General features: G+C 57.0%; 1 protein-coding gene across 1 annotated transcript in view; it reads right to left on the reverse strand.

Annotated features, from left to right (window-relative positions):
- The window catches only part of CYTH4 (cytohesin 4), a 31,839-nt gene extending 19,480 nt beyond the window's left edge, over nt 1-12,359 (reverse strand). The window contains exons 1-4 of the mRNA XM_014448856.2: nt 12,220-12,359; nt 3,871-3,953; nt 2,081-2,145; nt 723-834 (exon numbers count right to left, since the gene is read on the reverse strand). Of these exons, the coding sequence (XP_014304342.1) occupies nt 723-834; nt 2,081-2,145; nt 3,871-3,953; nt 12,220-12,238 (279 nt within the window). The 5' untranslated portion in view covers nt 12,239-12,359. The remainder of the gene's footprint in view (nt 1-722; nt 835-2,080; nt 2,146-3,870; nt 3,954-12,219) is intronic.
- Nucleotides 12,360-13,543: the final 1,184 nt, after the last annotated feature.

The following is a 13,543-nucleotide window of genomic DNA, read 5'->3' on the forward strand; positions in this document are numbered from 1 at the left end:
GGAGGTGAATGGTGGGTGATGCCATGGGAGGTGAACGGGTGGGTGATGCTGTGGGAGGTGAGTGGGTGGGTGATGCTGTGGGAGGTGAACGGGTGGGTGATGCCGTGGGAGGTGAGTGGGTGGGTGATGCTGTGGGAGGTGAATGGGTGGGTGATGCTGTGGGAGGTGAATGGGTGGGTGATCCCATGGGAGGTGAGTGGGTGGGTGAGGCTGTGGGCCTGTGACAGGGCGGGGAGGCAGCCTTTGAAGCCAGAGCAGTGAATTTCCAGGCCCCTTGGCTGCCCTGCCCACCTCCGCTCTGTGTCAGCTCGCGCTTCCTCCTGTCTGTGTTCCCACAGGAAAGGAGCCCACAGCCCTCTCGCAGGGCAGGGGCGGGGCTGGGGGCGGGGAGAGGGGAGCTGCGCCCTCAGTGCTCTGTGTCTGCAGCCAGATCTGGCTCCCCCGGACCCGTGTCTGGAAGGCACTTCCGGAGACTGAGCCCCAGAATCTAAGGGTCATCGTGTCTGACGCCTCCCCACAGAGGAGGAAACAGGCCTGGTGCCCAGGGACCCCAGGTCCATGGCATCATAGACCCCCCACCTCCTGGCTCCCACCTCACGCCTGGGCTGCTGTGCCCGGGATGACTGGACAGGAGGCTGAGCCCTGCTGGTCTCAGTTTCCTCATCTGTAGGATGGGTTTAGTGTCAGCGGAGGGAAACAAGAGCGTTATGCAGGTGGCCGGCATGCAGCAACCCGGCCCCATGAGTGGAGCCCCTCATACTGCCTACCTTCACGGGGTCCATGTTGAACTTCTTGCGCCCAATGCATAGCTCCTTCTCCTTCTGGGCCATCCGGCTGTGGACACAAAGGTGTCAGCGTGGGCTGCCCCAGGACCCCAGGGCACGCCCTTCCAGCCAGTCTCCAAGGACCCTCAGACACCTTGCGGACTCCCGTCCCCTCAGCTAGAGCCAATATTCCCGAGGGGCCTCCAAGTGGGGGAGGGGAGGAGCAGGCCTTGTGAGCATGAGAAATGCAGGGTCTGGGCCCTCCCAGAGCCACCACACCAGACTCTCCCAAGGGACCCAGTACCATGGGCTTGAGAACCCAGAGTTCTCAGGAGGAGCACTTAGGGCCATGTCCCCGTCCCCGTCCCCCCCCCCCCCGGGGGCTGGAGTGCGGGCAAGATGACGGGGAGGCTGGGGGTGAGAGCGCAGGTGGAGCCAGCCTCTTGGTGCAAATGGGCCCCACCCCTTGCTGGCCCAGCCACTTAGGGAGAGTCACTTGTCTCTCTGGAACTCAGTTTACTCATCTGTCAAATGGGGCAGCATCACCCCTGCTCCCAGCACTGTTGGGAGGTTGAAGCGCTGGAAACAGTGGCTGGTCTGGTTGGTGCTCTGGAAATGTCCTGTGTTTTTGTGGGGCCTGAGCAGGGAGGGAATCTAGAGCCGGGATGGCGTGGGAGTGCATGGGAGTGTCTGTGTGCATGTGTGTGGGGGCTAGACAGGTGCAGGTGGCAGAGAGCTCAGGGGTGGCAGGGCAGGGCGGGGATTTCTGGGATACTGGGGTCCTATGGGGTGATGTCAGGATCAACCTTCTCATCTCACAAGTGGGAAACTGAGGCCCCGAGAGGGGAGGGGACCAGCCCCAGGTGACAGCCAGTGGGAGTCTTCCCATAGCAGGGGCAGCTGAATGACCCTGAGGGTGGAGTGGGGTGGACCAACCTCTGTCCTGTCACAGGCCCGGCTCCTCCTCCTGAGGCCTTGGCTTCCCTGCCCTGTTCCTTGGGGGCGAGTTTTCCTTCTCCCCTCCCATCCCGGGATGCTCCTGGGTGGTGATTGGTCAAGGGGTAGGTCAGGGTGGGTCCGAAGAGACTTTGGGTGGAGAGGATGGGAGGATGGGGCTGTCTCTCAAGAGAGGGAGGTGCTTGGAAGCAGGGACCAGCCCAGCCCTGCTCCTGTCTCACCGTCCTGCCTCCTCCTCCGGGGCCTCCTCCCTGACTTCCCCAGGGCCCAGACCAGGCATGGCCCTGCTCATTCATGGTGTGTGACATCCTTAGGACGACACCATGGCAACTTCCGGGGCCCCCTGGCCGACACCTCACCTCTCCTCTGTCATCTCAAAGCAGTCGATTTGGGCAAATACATCTTCGATCTCATCCTTCAGCTTCTGTGGGTGGCAGTGGGGGGAGGGGCAGGATAGGGAGGGAGAGTCAGAGGGTGGAAGCTCTCCCCCACCCACTCCCACCCAGCGTGACCCCCACATTGCTCTCCCCTGACAGATCCCCTCCCCGGATGTCTTCTGTCCTCAAAGTCCCAAACCAAACTGCTTCCGTCTACTCTCTTTCTTCCACCATCTCCTGACTTGGGGGTGTCGTCCCCAAGTCCCCACCCTATTCCCGGCTTTCCCCCCTCTCTCGTCTGCAGCTGTAGAGTCTCCTGCTGTCCTGCCACGCCCACCCGACCAGCCCCCCTCCGCCCAGCTGCCATCTTTCTGAAGCAGACTGGTGCCTGCCCTGCCCCTGCTCAAACTCCTTCCATGGCTCCCACTGCCCCCGTCCCCAGGCAGAAGGCACCGATTCCAGCCCTGGGAGGGCCCAGCTCCTCTCCAGCTTCCCCCCATCTGTTTACTCCGCCACTTGTCCCTGACTTGGTGCCCACTGTGTGCCAGGTACTGTGGGTGCACCAGGCACTAGACAGCGCTGGCCTCTTCTCAGGGGCTTTGCCATCCCCATGGGGCTTGCAGAACAGGACATTAAGATGCAGAGAGGTGAGGTGACATGTTACCTAAGGTCTGACTCAGCCTCTGCTTTCCCAGATCCCCGCCCCCCCCCCCCCAGCCTGTTCTGTCTTGACCCTGAAGGGGCAACAGTGGCAGCAGAGAACCCCTGCCTCAGCCAACTGCCACCATTGGGCAGACAGGGAGAGGTGGCAGCTGGTCCAGCATTCCCCTGCAGGGCAGCAGCATGAGCCCCTAAAAGGCACCCAGCGCCCCCCTTCCTTCCCTGAGATCTGTGGGATGGGGTGGCCCCAGGGGCTTGTTCTGGGACCCGAGGACAGCATGGGGCCTGGGGCCCATATCTGTGCCCAGTCAGTCCTGTCCATGTGATCTCGGTTAGTCACTGAGTGGCTTCCCCACAAATAAAGTGGGGGCTCACTCACAAGTATTAATTGAGCACCTACTATGCTCTGACTGTTGGGCTGCAAATACAGGGGTGGGCAAGATGGACCCAGGCCCACTTACACAGAGCTCACAGTTAGTGGGGTTGGGGTCGTGATGGTCATGGGGAATGAAATGACTGTGCAGATAATGATCACAGTGATGACATAGCAAATGCCTGGGACATGGTAGGTGCTCAATAAAATACCTGCTGAGTGCACCTTCCTTCTGTACCTTCACTCTGCACTCTGCCCTGCACACTTGTAAAACCTTTAAGAAACAGGTGGACATGTGTCAGGCTGGGGTGAGGTCCCAGCAACTGTAGCCGCTAAGAGGAGACGGCACATGAGCTGAGAATGAAGTAATGAGGAGGAGCCATGACGAGAGCTTGGGAGAGTCCCGGTGGTGCAAAGGCCCCGGGGCAGCACTGGGCTCAGCATATTCCAGGAACAGAACCAGAGTCTGTCTCAGAGGCTGCTGAGAACCAGATGTGCTAACATTTGAAAAACTGGCGACTTGGCAAGTGCTGGGCACGGATTGGTGTGATGTTGACCTAATGATCCCTGTTTTAGGAGGGGATGAAGCTGAGGCTCAGGACGGGGACGAGCGCTGGTGGACCCCACCATGCGAGGAGGCCGTAGAGCCGCAGGCGGGCTCCGCACGCAGCAGGGTCTGAGGGTGCGTCAGTGTGAATGTGTGTGTGACTCACGTGCACAGTTGTGAGTGTGCACTCACCTGGATGTCATCCAGAAGCTGCTTCCGGTGCCATTTGATCCGCTGCAGCTCCTCAGTCTCCCCACTGCTCAGCTCCGCGGGGTCTGGAGAGAGAAGGCCGTGTGGCCACTGGCTCACTCACTGCCCTCCCCTCACTCCCCAGCTCCAGCCACACCAGCTAGCCCTCAGGGCCCTCTTCCCTCCAGAAACCCATGACTTGCTGGCCCTTTCCACTCAAGCCTGGGCTCTGATGTCACCACCTCCAAGAGGCCTTCCCTGACCACTCTGTCTAAGGCAGCCCCTCCCCTGCCTTCCCCTCCTACCCAGCTTTCTGTTTCTTCTACCCTCCCGGTACAGGTGCCCTGAAATTATCTCATGTACTAGCATCTTTTCTATTGCATTCATTACACTCATTATTTTGTTCTGCATCCTCAGCAGCTAGAAAGAGCCTGATACGCGGGTACTCAATAAAATACCTGCAGAAGGCATTCATTCCTCCCTGGAACTTTAGTTTATTCTTTTACTGGACCACATGTCTCTCATTTATTCACTTATTTATTTGCACAACCAGGAAGTGGTGTATCATTTTGCTTCGCACCCTATTGGCCAGATGTAGTCACATGGCCCCACATAGCTGCAAGGGAGGCTGGGAAATGAGCCTGTAATAGGGTGGGCCTTACTATGTGAGATGGGGAGACTGGATTTTGGGGGACATCTGACAGTTTCTGTCCCAGACACTGAAGCTCAGAGCAGTGAGTTGACCTGGCTAAGGTCCTACAGGGATGAATTTCTGAACCAGGGCTGACCTGGCATTGGGATAACTACAAAGCTTTTCCCACGTCACCTGGAAATGAATTAAAGGAGATGAGTGTGTGTTGGTCAGAATTCTGTGCAAGGTGCTGGGATGATTCCCACACCCCTGTCAGCTGGCTTGCTTCTACTCCCCAGTGGTGCTTCCTGTTCCAGCCACAACACTCTCCTGGTCGAAATCTCCATGGACTCCCCATCACTTGAAGGAAAAGCCCTCATCTGGTCCTCCACAGTCTCCCTGGCCTCTCCAGCCAGCCTTTTCCCCACCGTTCTCAACCACAGCCTGCCAGTCCGGCCTGCCAGCTCCTCACTGCCCTGTGTTGTCTCACTCTCCATCTTACCCCCCTGCCTTTGCCTATGCAGTTCCTCCACCACACGCCCTGTCCTGTCTGCCTGTCCAAACCCTTCCTGACTTTCAAGTCCTTGCTTTGGGAAGTGTAAAACCATTTCTTAAAGGTTTTACGAGGACAGATACTACTTCTCCTGAATGAAGAACATTCAGAGAACATCAAGTCCTCCATTCCCCTACTTCTCCCTCCTGTTGACGGAGTAGCCGTCTTGGACTTTGAGATGGAAGCTGGGTATTGAGATGGCAGCACAGCAAGCTAGGAGACGGGGCCCTGGGCAACTGTGTGGAGAAAAGTCATCATATTCGCCTCACCCGCAGCTCCCCACTCAGACTTCTCACTGAGAGAAATCAGTTTTGGGAATGTCTCTGTCGCTGTTATGCTGAGTCTCGTTAACAGCAGTCAGTCCTGAAACGTGACCAATGCAGTGTCCTGATCTGGGAGTCACGAACCATAACCCTTACCTAGAGTGTGGTTGTCAGGATTAAAAGAGCTGAGTTTTGTTCAGCACCCAGCACGTATCTGGCATATGGTAAGGCTCCACCATGTGTATAATGGGTGCTCGGCTGTGCCATGCAGCTCTCTTCTTCAGGACCCAGGTGCCCACTCTCTCAGCTGCTGGGGATGGGGGGTGGTACTCTTCTGACCACTCGATGCTGAGTCCCTCCCCAGGAAACTACCTCAGCCAAATGGAGCTGCTTCACTTAAGGATATGTCCCTCCAAAGGGCAGCCACAACCCAAAAAGTCAAGACCCCTTGCCTTATTTCTGGACCCGAGCCAGTTATCAGACCCAAAATCTATTGACTGCAGAAGAGGCTGTGTCCCCAGAGGGAAGGGTCTTGCAACACGGTGGCAAGTGTAGTATATGGTCAGGATTCCCTTGGCCAGGTAGCCAAGATGGGTCTGTCTGACCCTTCAAGTCATAAAAGTCAAGAAAGCCCAATGGCTCTTCATTGTAAGTGGTTCACCTAGTAGCAAGCGTGAGCGGAACTAGAAGACTCCAGCCAGCTCCATGGACGGGTGGCCCAGACCCCCTGTCATCCTCTGCTGTGGCACCAAGGCGTGTCCCTCAGCTCACACCATGGCTGCACGGGCGGGTCCCTGGTGATCTTCTGACACAGGAGGAAAATGCCTGAGCTAGGTTCCAGGATGTGTGGCTCCGTGTTTGTGTGACTCAAAGGTGCTGTGGAGACAGTGGTGAGAAGTCCTCCCAGTGGGCAGAACTTTGGGCAGGGCACCTGGCCAACCTCCTCGTGTGGAAAGAGAAGTGTCGGGAAGTAAGAATATACATGCAGCCCTAGCTGGTTTGGCTCAGTGGATAGAGCATTGGCCTGCGGACTGAAGGGTCCCAGGTTCGATTCCAGTCAAGGGCACATACCTGGGTTGTGGGCTCGATCCCCGGTATGGGGCATGCAGGAGGCAGCCGATCAATGATTCTCTCTCTCATCGCTGATGTTTCTATCTCTCTCTCCCTCTCCTTTCCTCTCTGAAATAATAATAATAATAAAGAATATACATGCAATCATGGGCAGTAGAGAGTAGCTTGACTTTTTGGTCAGAGGTTAAGAAGAAGAAGGATTAGAAGGCTGGGAACAGAGAGATCTGGGGAAGAGGCAAGTTGATGGTCTATGGGAGTGGGCACAGAGTGGGAAGACATAAAGCACATTTGTGCTTCCCAGCAAGCACCCTGCACAGGAGAGGCACTCAACCACCAAGACTCGGCCAGTTGACATCAGCCAGTCTGATTGGCCAGCCCAGTGCTGGTACAGTGGCACATGCATAAAGTAGCCGTGTGGCCTGGGCAGGGACTCTGGGTAGACCCACTCGTTAGGCTTCCCGAGCTACCGCCACTGCTGACTTGCCTACTTGCCAGCAACAGCGACCCGTGGTTTCCTGAGAAACCCAACCAGCAACTTGGCAGCTGGTTGATCACGCGGGATCCCTTCTCTTCTGCGGAGACCAGCAATCTATCTTGCCCAGAATTCACACATGTTCTGGATGTGTGTGGCCTTTCCTACCCACAGAGCCTCAGCCACATCGGCCTCCAAGGGCTCCCAGAGGGTTTGATGCTCCGACACAGACGCTGCATGACATCACATTAGACGGAGGGACCCTCTTTACAGTAAAGGACGTGTGGGCGGAGCATGTGGCCACGGTCCCGCCGGTCCGATCAACATTTCCCCACCAGATGCTGGGGGGGTGCTGGCCTGGTAGATGCTTGAGCAATGAGCCTCTTGAAGGTGCAGCTGCGGTGTCAGCTTGGAGACCACATCCTGCCCGGATGGGCACCATCCTCTGAACCCTAAATCAGTGGCCATTAAACGGGGCTTTGTCCCCAGTCGGTAATCTACACAGATCCACCCCCTAGTGACTCACTCGGGAGTTTTCCTTTCTGTTCCTGCAACTCTGAGCCCTGCAGGCCTGGAGTTCCTGGTTTCCAGAGGAAGGGAGAGGTGGCCCCAACACCAGGGCACAGAGCAAGAGCTCCATTACACCTTAAGCTCAGAAACACCCACTCCATGCTGGTAGCGTCATATAACTTGTCATTTCATCCTAAACACTCTGTCAAGTGGCTCTTTTTTAGTTTAAGACACGGAGGCTCAGAGAGGCGAAGTGACTTGCCCTAAGTCACACAGCCAAGAAGTGGCAGGGCTGGGATCAGAACCCTGGTTTGCAGACACCCAAGACTGTGTCCCAGGATTCACGTGGGGATGGAAGGCATGAGGGCCATCCGTCCGTGTGGAGTCAGGAGCAAGGGCATGGCAGGGAGGCGGCACTGCAGGGAGGCGGCACTGCAGGGAGGCGGCACTGCAGGGAGGTGGCACTGCACGGGCGGGAGGGGGGCTGAGTGCTGTCGTGGAAAGACCCAGTCACCTCTAGTTGACCGTGGGGTGAAGGATCAGACTCTTTGTTTTGTTTGTTTACTTCCTGCTGCTTTCCTGTTGGCTGGGGCTTGTGTTTTGAGGTGGGCTTCTGGCCAGGGTACACCTGCTGGGGGAGGCCATGTGGATGCCAAAGGCGTTGGGAAGGGGCCAGGCAGGGCTTTAGTGTTTCTATGCACAATCCCCACTGCAGATGGTCAAGGGGTGGGCCATGGGCTCCCGTGACCCGGGCCCAGGCTGCCTTCTCCTCTCCCACTGTCTCTCTTTACTTCCCTGGTCTTCTCTTGGGCCAAGGAGCCACACACAGCCCCTCAGCTCCAACTGCTCCCTGAGTTTCAGACCCTGCTACCCCTCTGGGCACTGGCCGTCATCTTGTTTGCCGTTTGGACCAAAACGGAAGCCCTAGAATTTCCCCTCAATTCTTCCTGAGCTCCCTGGGTGCTAGGATGGTCCCTGAGACACCCCGGCCACAACCCCAGGAGGCACCTGGACCCTCACCTCCCTTCGCCCTCCTGTCTCCTCTCTCACCAAGCCCCACCCATCTCTTCTGTTTGCATAGCCCCCTTACCCCCCACCCGACCACCGGCTCCTGTCCCCATGCTCCCTGCCTCCATCTGCCCTTCCAACCCAGCCTCCCATGGCGGCCCCTTGTCCTGGGGATAAAGACTCCAACCCCCATCCTCACCACACCCCATGCCCCACCCCCTGCCCTGGACTTGAGGCCTCCCTGGCCGCCCTTCACTTGCTCTCATGTGCTCTTTCCCATAGGCCTTTGTGTATGCTGTTCCCCGTGCCCGGAATAACCTTCCTTCTCCTCTCTGCAGGAGCGCCTCCGCTTCCTCTCCAGGTCCCCGGTGCCTCCCGTGCTCGCTGGGCATCATCCTCTCCCACCTCCGTCCCCCTCACCACAGCAGGCCTGGGGTCGTGTGGCTCAATAAACTAGCTAAGCCGCTGGGGAAGGAAAGGGGTGCTAGTTGCGCACCTACTATGTGCCAGGCCCTGTGTGCTCTAGGCTCTTCCCACCCATATCTCATTTGATCCACACGACAGCTCTAGAAGAAGAAAGGTATTTCTAACCTCACTGTATAGACAAGACACCTGAGGCTCAGAGGGGTCACGTGACCTGCCCCAGGTGACACAGCTGGAAGGTGGTATGTAGGCACCTTCTGACCCTCCACCTGTTGGCTAAAAAGTGGGGATTTCTTCCCATTTCAGAGTTGAGGACACTGAGTTCAGGGAGTGTGAGAAGGACATGAGCTGAGAGGGTCTGTTTCTGATTCCAAGCCTGTTTCAGGTACTGGTGTGGCTCACAGGGGTAGGTTTTTAATCATCATCATCTATACTAATAAAAGCATAATATGCTAATTAGACCGTACAGCCAAACGACCTTCTGGATGTCCTTCCGGACAAAGCCGCAGTGGCGGAGGTGGAGGCAGAGGCCGTTAGGGGCCATCAGGCAGGCACTGAGCAGTTAGGGGCGATCAGGTCAGCAGGGGAGCAGTTAGGGGTGATCAGGTAGGTAGGCAGAGGTGGTTAGGGGAGATCAGTCAGTTAGGTATGCAGAGGTGGTTAGGGGCGATCAGACAGGCAGGCAGGCGAGCAGTTAGGAGCCAGATGTCCCGGATTGTACAGGGGTCCTGGATTGGAGAGGGTGCAGGCCGGGCTGAGGGCCCCCCCCACCCGTGCACGAATTTCATGCACTAGGTCTCTAGTAATAAAATAAAAATTTCATGCACTAGGTCTCTAGTAATAAAATAAAACAGTAATAAAACGCAAGAGACCCAACGTGCTAATAACAACCGTCACCCCACAAGCTCTGTTTACTGCCCACTTGGCTCTGTGCTTTTCACACCTCCCAGAGGCACCTTTACACTGACCACACCCACGCCTGTGCTGGGGCTGCCCTCTGCCCCCGGCTGGCCACGGGGCCGCCCGGGCGTGTGGCCTGGTGCCGCCCGGCCATCTGCCCCACTCCTCTCCACTTCCCCTTTGTCCTTCCTCTTTCCCATCGTAATTTTAGAACCCATTCTGCTTGCAGCCCTGCTTCCAGGACAGCTGGCCTGGTTCCTCTTTTCCAGGGCACAGCGAGGTGCTCTCCTGGGCCCTAAGGGTAGCGGCTCGGCAGAGGCTGGTGGGAGGGCCGCTGGGGCCGAGGGGCTGTCGGGGGAGCTGCTCCCGCCCCAGCCTGCCCTGTGGGTGTGAGCATCGAGCAGCGTGTGGCTTCCTACCCACAGCTGAGCTGTCTCTACTCTATTTTTAACTGCACCTGGCCTGCCTGCACCAACCCGGTACGGCCATTGGTCATGGTGGGGTTTGTTGCCTGGGTCCCTCACCTTCCTGGCAGGGCCTGGGGAAGAGGGCCTGACCTGCTTCTGACGTCACACACCCATGGCTAGGGGAGCAAAGGCAGCCCTGGGGGACCTATACCACTGTCCTGCCCATTGTACAGGTGGGAAAACTGAGGCCCATCATAGCCACTGGCAGGTTGGTACAGAGCTGGGAACTGAGCCAGGTCTGGCTGACTCCAAATCCTCATTCAGTTTAGGTCAGGCAAGGTTGAAGGTGCCCACATTAGGTGACAAATCTGAGCTCGGGGGGTAGTCACCTAGCCATTGGGTGATTGAGACCCAGTCTGGGCAACCGAGGAATGATCGTCCCTTTCTCCTTCTGCTTCCTCCAGGAAGTCTTCCCAGATCTCCCCTGCTCATGTGGAAAGAGCGGCTTCTTTCCATGCGCCAGGTCTGAGCCCATTTGCACATCTGTCCTGGGTCATTGCCCTACAGATATGTTCCCTTCTCCCCCTTATTCCAGACCAGCAGCTCCCCTGGGCTGGACCCACGGCAGGGTTTCTGCTGCCCTAGCATTGCACAGCGCAGGGCGGGCCATTTATAGAATGAATGAGTGAATAGAAGCAATCAATGAAGACCTCAAATCCTCCACAGACTGCTCCTGTTGACCCCATTGAATCCATTTCTCTTCTGGGCCGGCCTAAAGCAGAGCGGCGACGCCCCCTTCTGGCCTCCCTGCCCCACCCCCACATCAGCCCAAGGTAACCCGGGCTCTCTCTCCTCTCAGAGCTTGGCCCTATTCCCATTTGTTCTGGTGAGCCTGTTTCCTCACTTGCACCCTGGGGACAACCATCTCTGTTCCTATGGACCCCGTAGGGGAAGACCCCAAAGAACAAAGTGATGATGATGGAAAGCCAGGCATGTCGGGGGACTACTGTCTCCTCTGCCCCTCGCATCCGCCGGGTGGCCCTGAGCCAGGCGCCACTCCTTGCTGGTCTCCTCTTGCCCAAGATGTGTTCCCTGAGCCCGGACTGCCTGTGAGCCCGTCCCCTCAGCCCCCGGGAGAAGCCAGGGTAGGGAGAGACACTGGGCAGGGAGTCAGGAGGTGGGAGTGACCCACAGGACTGTCCCCCTCAGGCCTCCGCTGCTCCATCTGTAATTGGGGTGCTGAAATGGACCTGTGGTTCCCTGACTGTGGGGCGAGGGGCCCCAGGGGGCGGGCTCAGACTGCTCCATGTTAGGATTTCTTTGCAGAAAGGATTCTGCTGCTACCAGCTTGGCGCCTCTGGACCTGGGGAACCGGGCAGCTCCTGCAGCCCGGGCCTTCGGGACGTCCGGGCAGCGCCAGCCACTGAGACGCAGGGCGCAGGGACTCGGCCCCTCTTCTCTGTCCCCCCAAAACGCAGCACCGTTTCCCTCCCATTCCCAGTGCGCATCCTCCCTTCCTCTTTCCCTCGGACACAGGGTCCTGCTTCCTGGGGACGGTCTCAGCCACGGTCCTCTGCTGCCTGGTCCTGGCCCCTCCACGGGCTCCAGGAGGTGCCCTGCTCCCCCAAGGCCACCCTCACTCCCCAAAGGCCAAACCGGGGCCTCAGGGACTTCATACCACACAGACAGGCTCGTAGGGACCAACGTGCCACCTTTCTCAGCCCCGCCTCCGGGCCTTTGCACTGTCTGTTCCGTCCTCCTTCAGGTCTGCCCTTGGCCTCTCCACTACCCTGTCCCATCCTCCTGCTCCTGCTTGCCTGTTCTTCATTCTGCTTGTTGCTACCTGACAGGAGTGCACTTCCTGTCTGTCTCTCCTCTGGAATGTAATTTCCTGGGGGCAGGGACACGCCCGCTTTGTTCCCTGCATTCCCGGTGCCTGGGGCCCAGCTTGGCAGCTAGCCTGAGCCCGTAACGCGGGCTGCGTGCTTCTGCATTCCCACCTGAGTTACCTCTGTTTACACATCGTTTCCTGCCAGGATCCTGAGACAGGCGCTATGGCCCCATTCTACAGAAGAGGAGACCGAGGCCCAGCGAGGCTGTCCCCCGGTGCTTACCTGGGTGGCACAAGTCCATTCCAAAGCCTCCGGGGAGCGGTGGCCGGGGCTCCCGGGAACGGCTGGCCCAGCTGCTGCTGGCCTGGCAGGCAGAGATGTGTCACCTCGGCCGCAGCAGGCCCCTTCCCGCTCGCCCCGCCCCGCCCGTGTGGGGAGGAAGTCCTGTCCTCGCCGGGTCTGTGCGTAGGCCCCTGACGTAGCACTTCCTAAAAAAACGGAGTTTCAAGTCGCAGGCTCTCTCTATGTTTCGGGTGTGAGCAAGGGAGGGATAGAGGCCAGAGACGAAGGGAGGCGTAGGGAGGAAAAGTGAGACACACACACACACACACACACACACACACACACACACAGGAGCATGGTCACTGGGAGGCAGAGCCTTCTCCAGGGACAATGAGCATGTAATCAGTAACCTCCTCACATCCAAAATGAAGGCTCACTGCTCTTGGAGTCGAAGCTGAGCCCAGATCCCACCCCACCAGCTCTTTCATCAATTCTCTCTGGAGAAAATAAAAATTAATTCCGTGCTAGGAAGGGCGTTGCTCCCCCCCAAGGAAATGTCTGGCTTTTTCCTGTCTAGTGACCAGTTGGGCAATATGTTCAATTTCTCTTTTCCCTTAGGGTGCTAGGAAACTCACAGTCAAATCTGAAGCCCTTTACAGCTGTTCTAAGGTAGCCTACAGATGTGGGGGCCCAACTCCGTGTGTGGCTTTCAGCTCTGCCGCTCAGCCTGGTTTGAACTTGGGCAAGTCACTTATCTGCAATGAGCATCAGTTCGTTTCCCTTGACAGGGTTGCGGAAAAGATGGAGGAAGATAACAGGCGTAGGAAGCTGGGACATAGTGGGCGCTCAATAAACAAACACCATCTTCTTTCCTCTTTTAGTTTTGGTTTCCTTCTGTGGCTAAAATTCACAATTTTACTGCTTGTACCTTCTCGGTTGACTCAAATCGTTTGTGGGAGAAAAAGTATGGTGTAAAGAAATATCTATAAGATAAGTGCTCTTTCCTTATAACTTTATAGCATATATTGGTTTATTCATCTGTTTCTTTCCCCACCAGTCTGTGTCTGGCAAATGTTGGGGACATCGAGGGTGTTTATGTGAGAAGAAGTACAAATGAGGAGCAGGAGATGGAAGACGAGGAGTATAAAGTGGATTACGAAAATTATGTACGACGGATTATGATGAAGCAGTAATGAAGCATGATAAATACAATCATTCCATGTTATCCTATGAGATGGAGTTCTAGTACCCAGAGGGAGCCAAAGTCCACGAAGCCTCAAAGTTCCTCAGATTAGAAGTATCAGTAGATGCACAGTTAACGTCC

The sequence above is a fragment of the Myotis lucifugus genome, unplaced genomic scaffold, assembly GCF_000147115.1.
Source record: "Myotis lucifugus unplaced genomic scaffold, Myoluc2.0 scaffold_941, whole genome shotgun sequence".
NCBI classification, from domain to species: Eukaryota; Metazoa; Chordata; class Mammalia; order Chiroptera; family Vespertilionidae; genus Myotis; species Myotis lucifugus.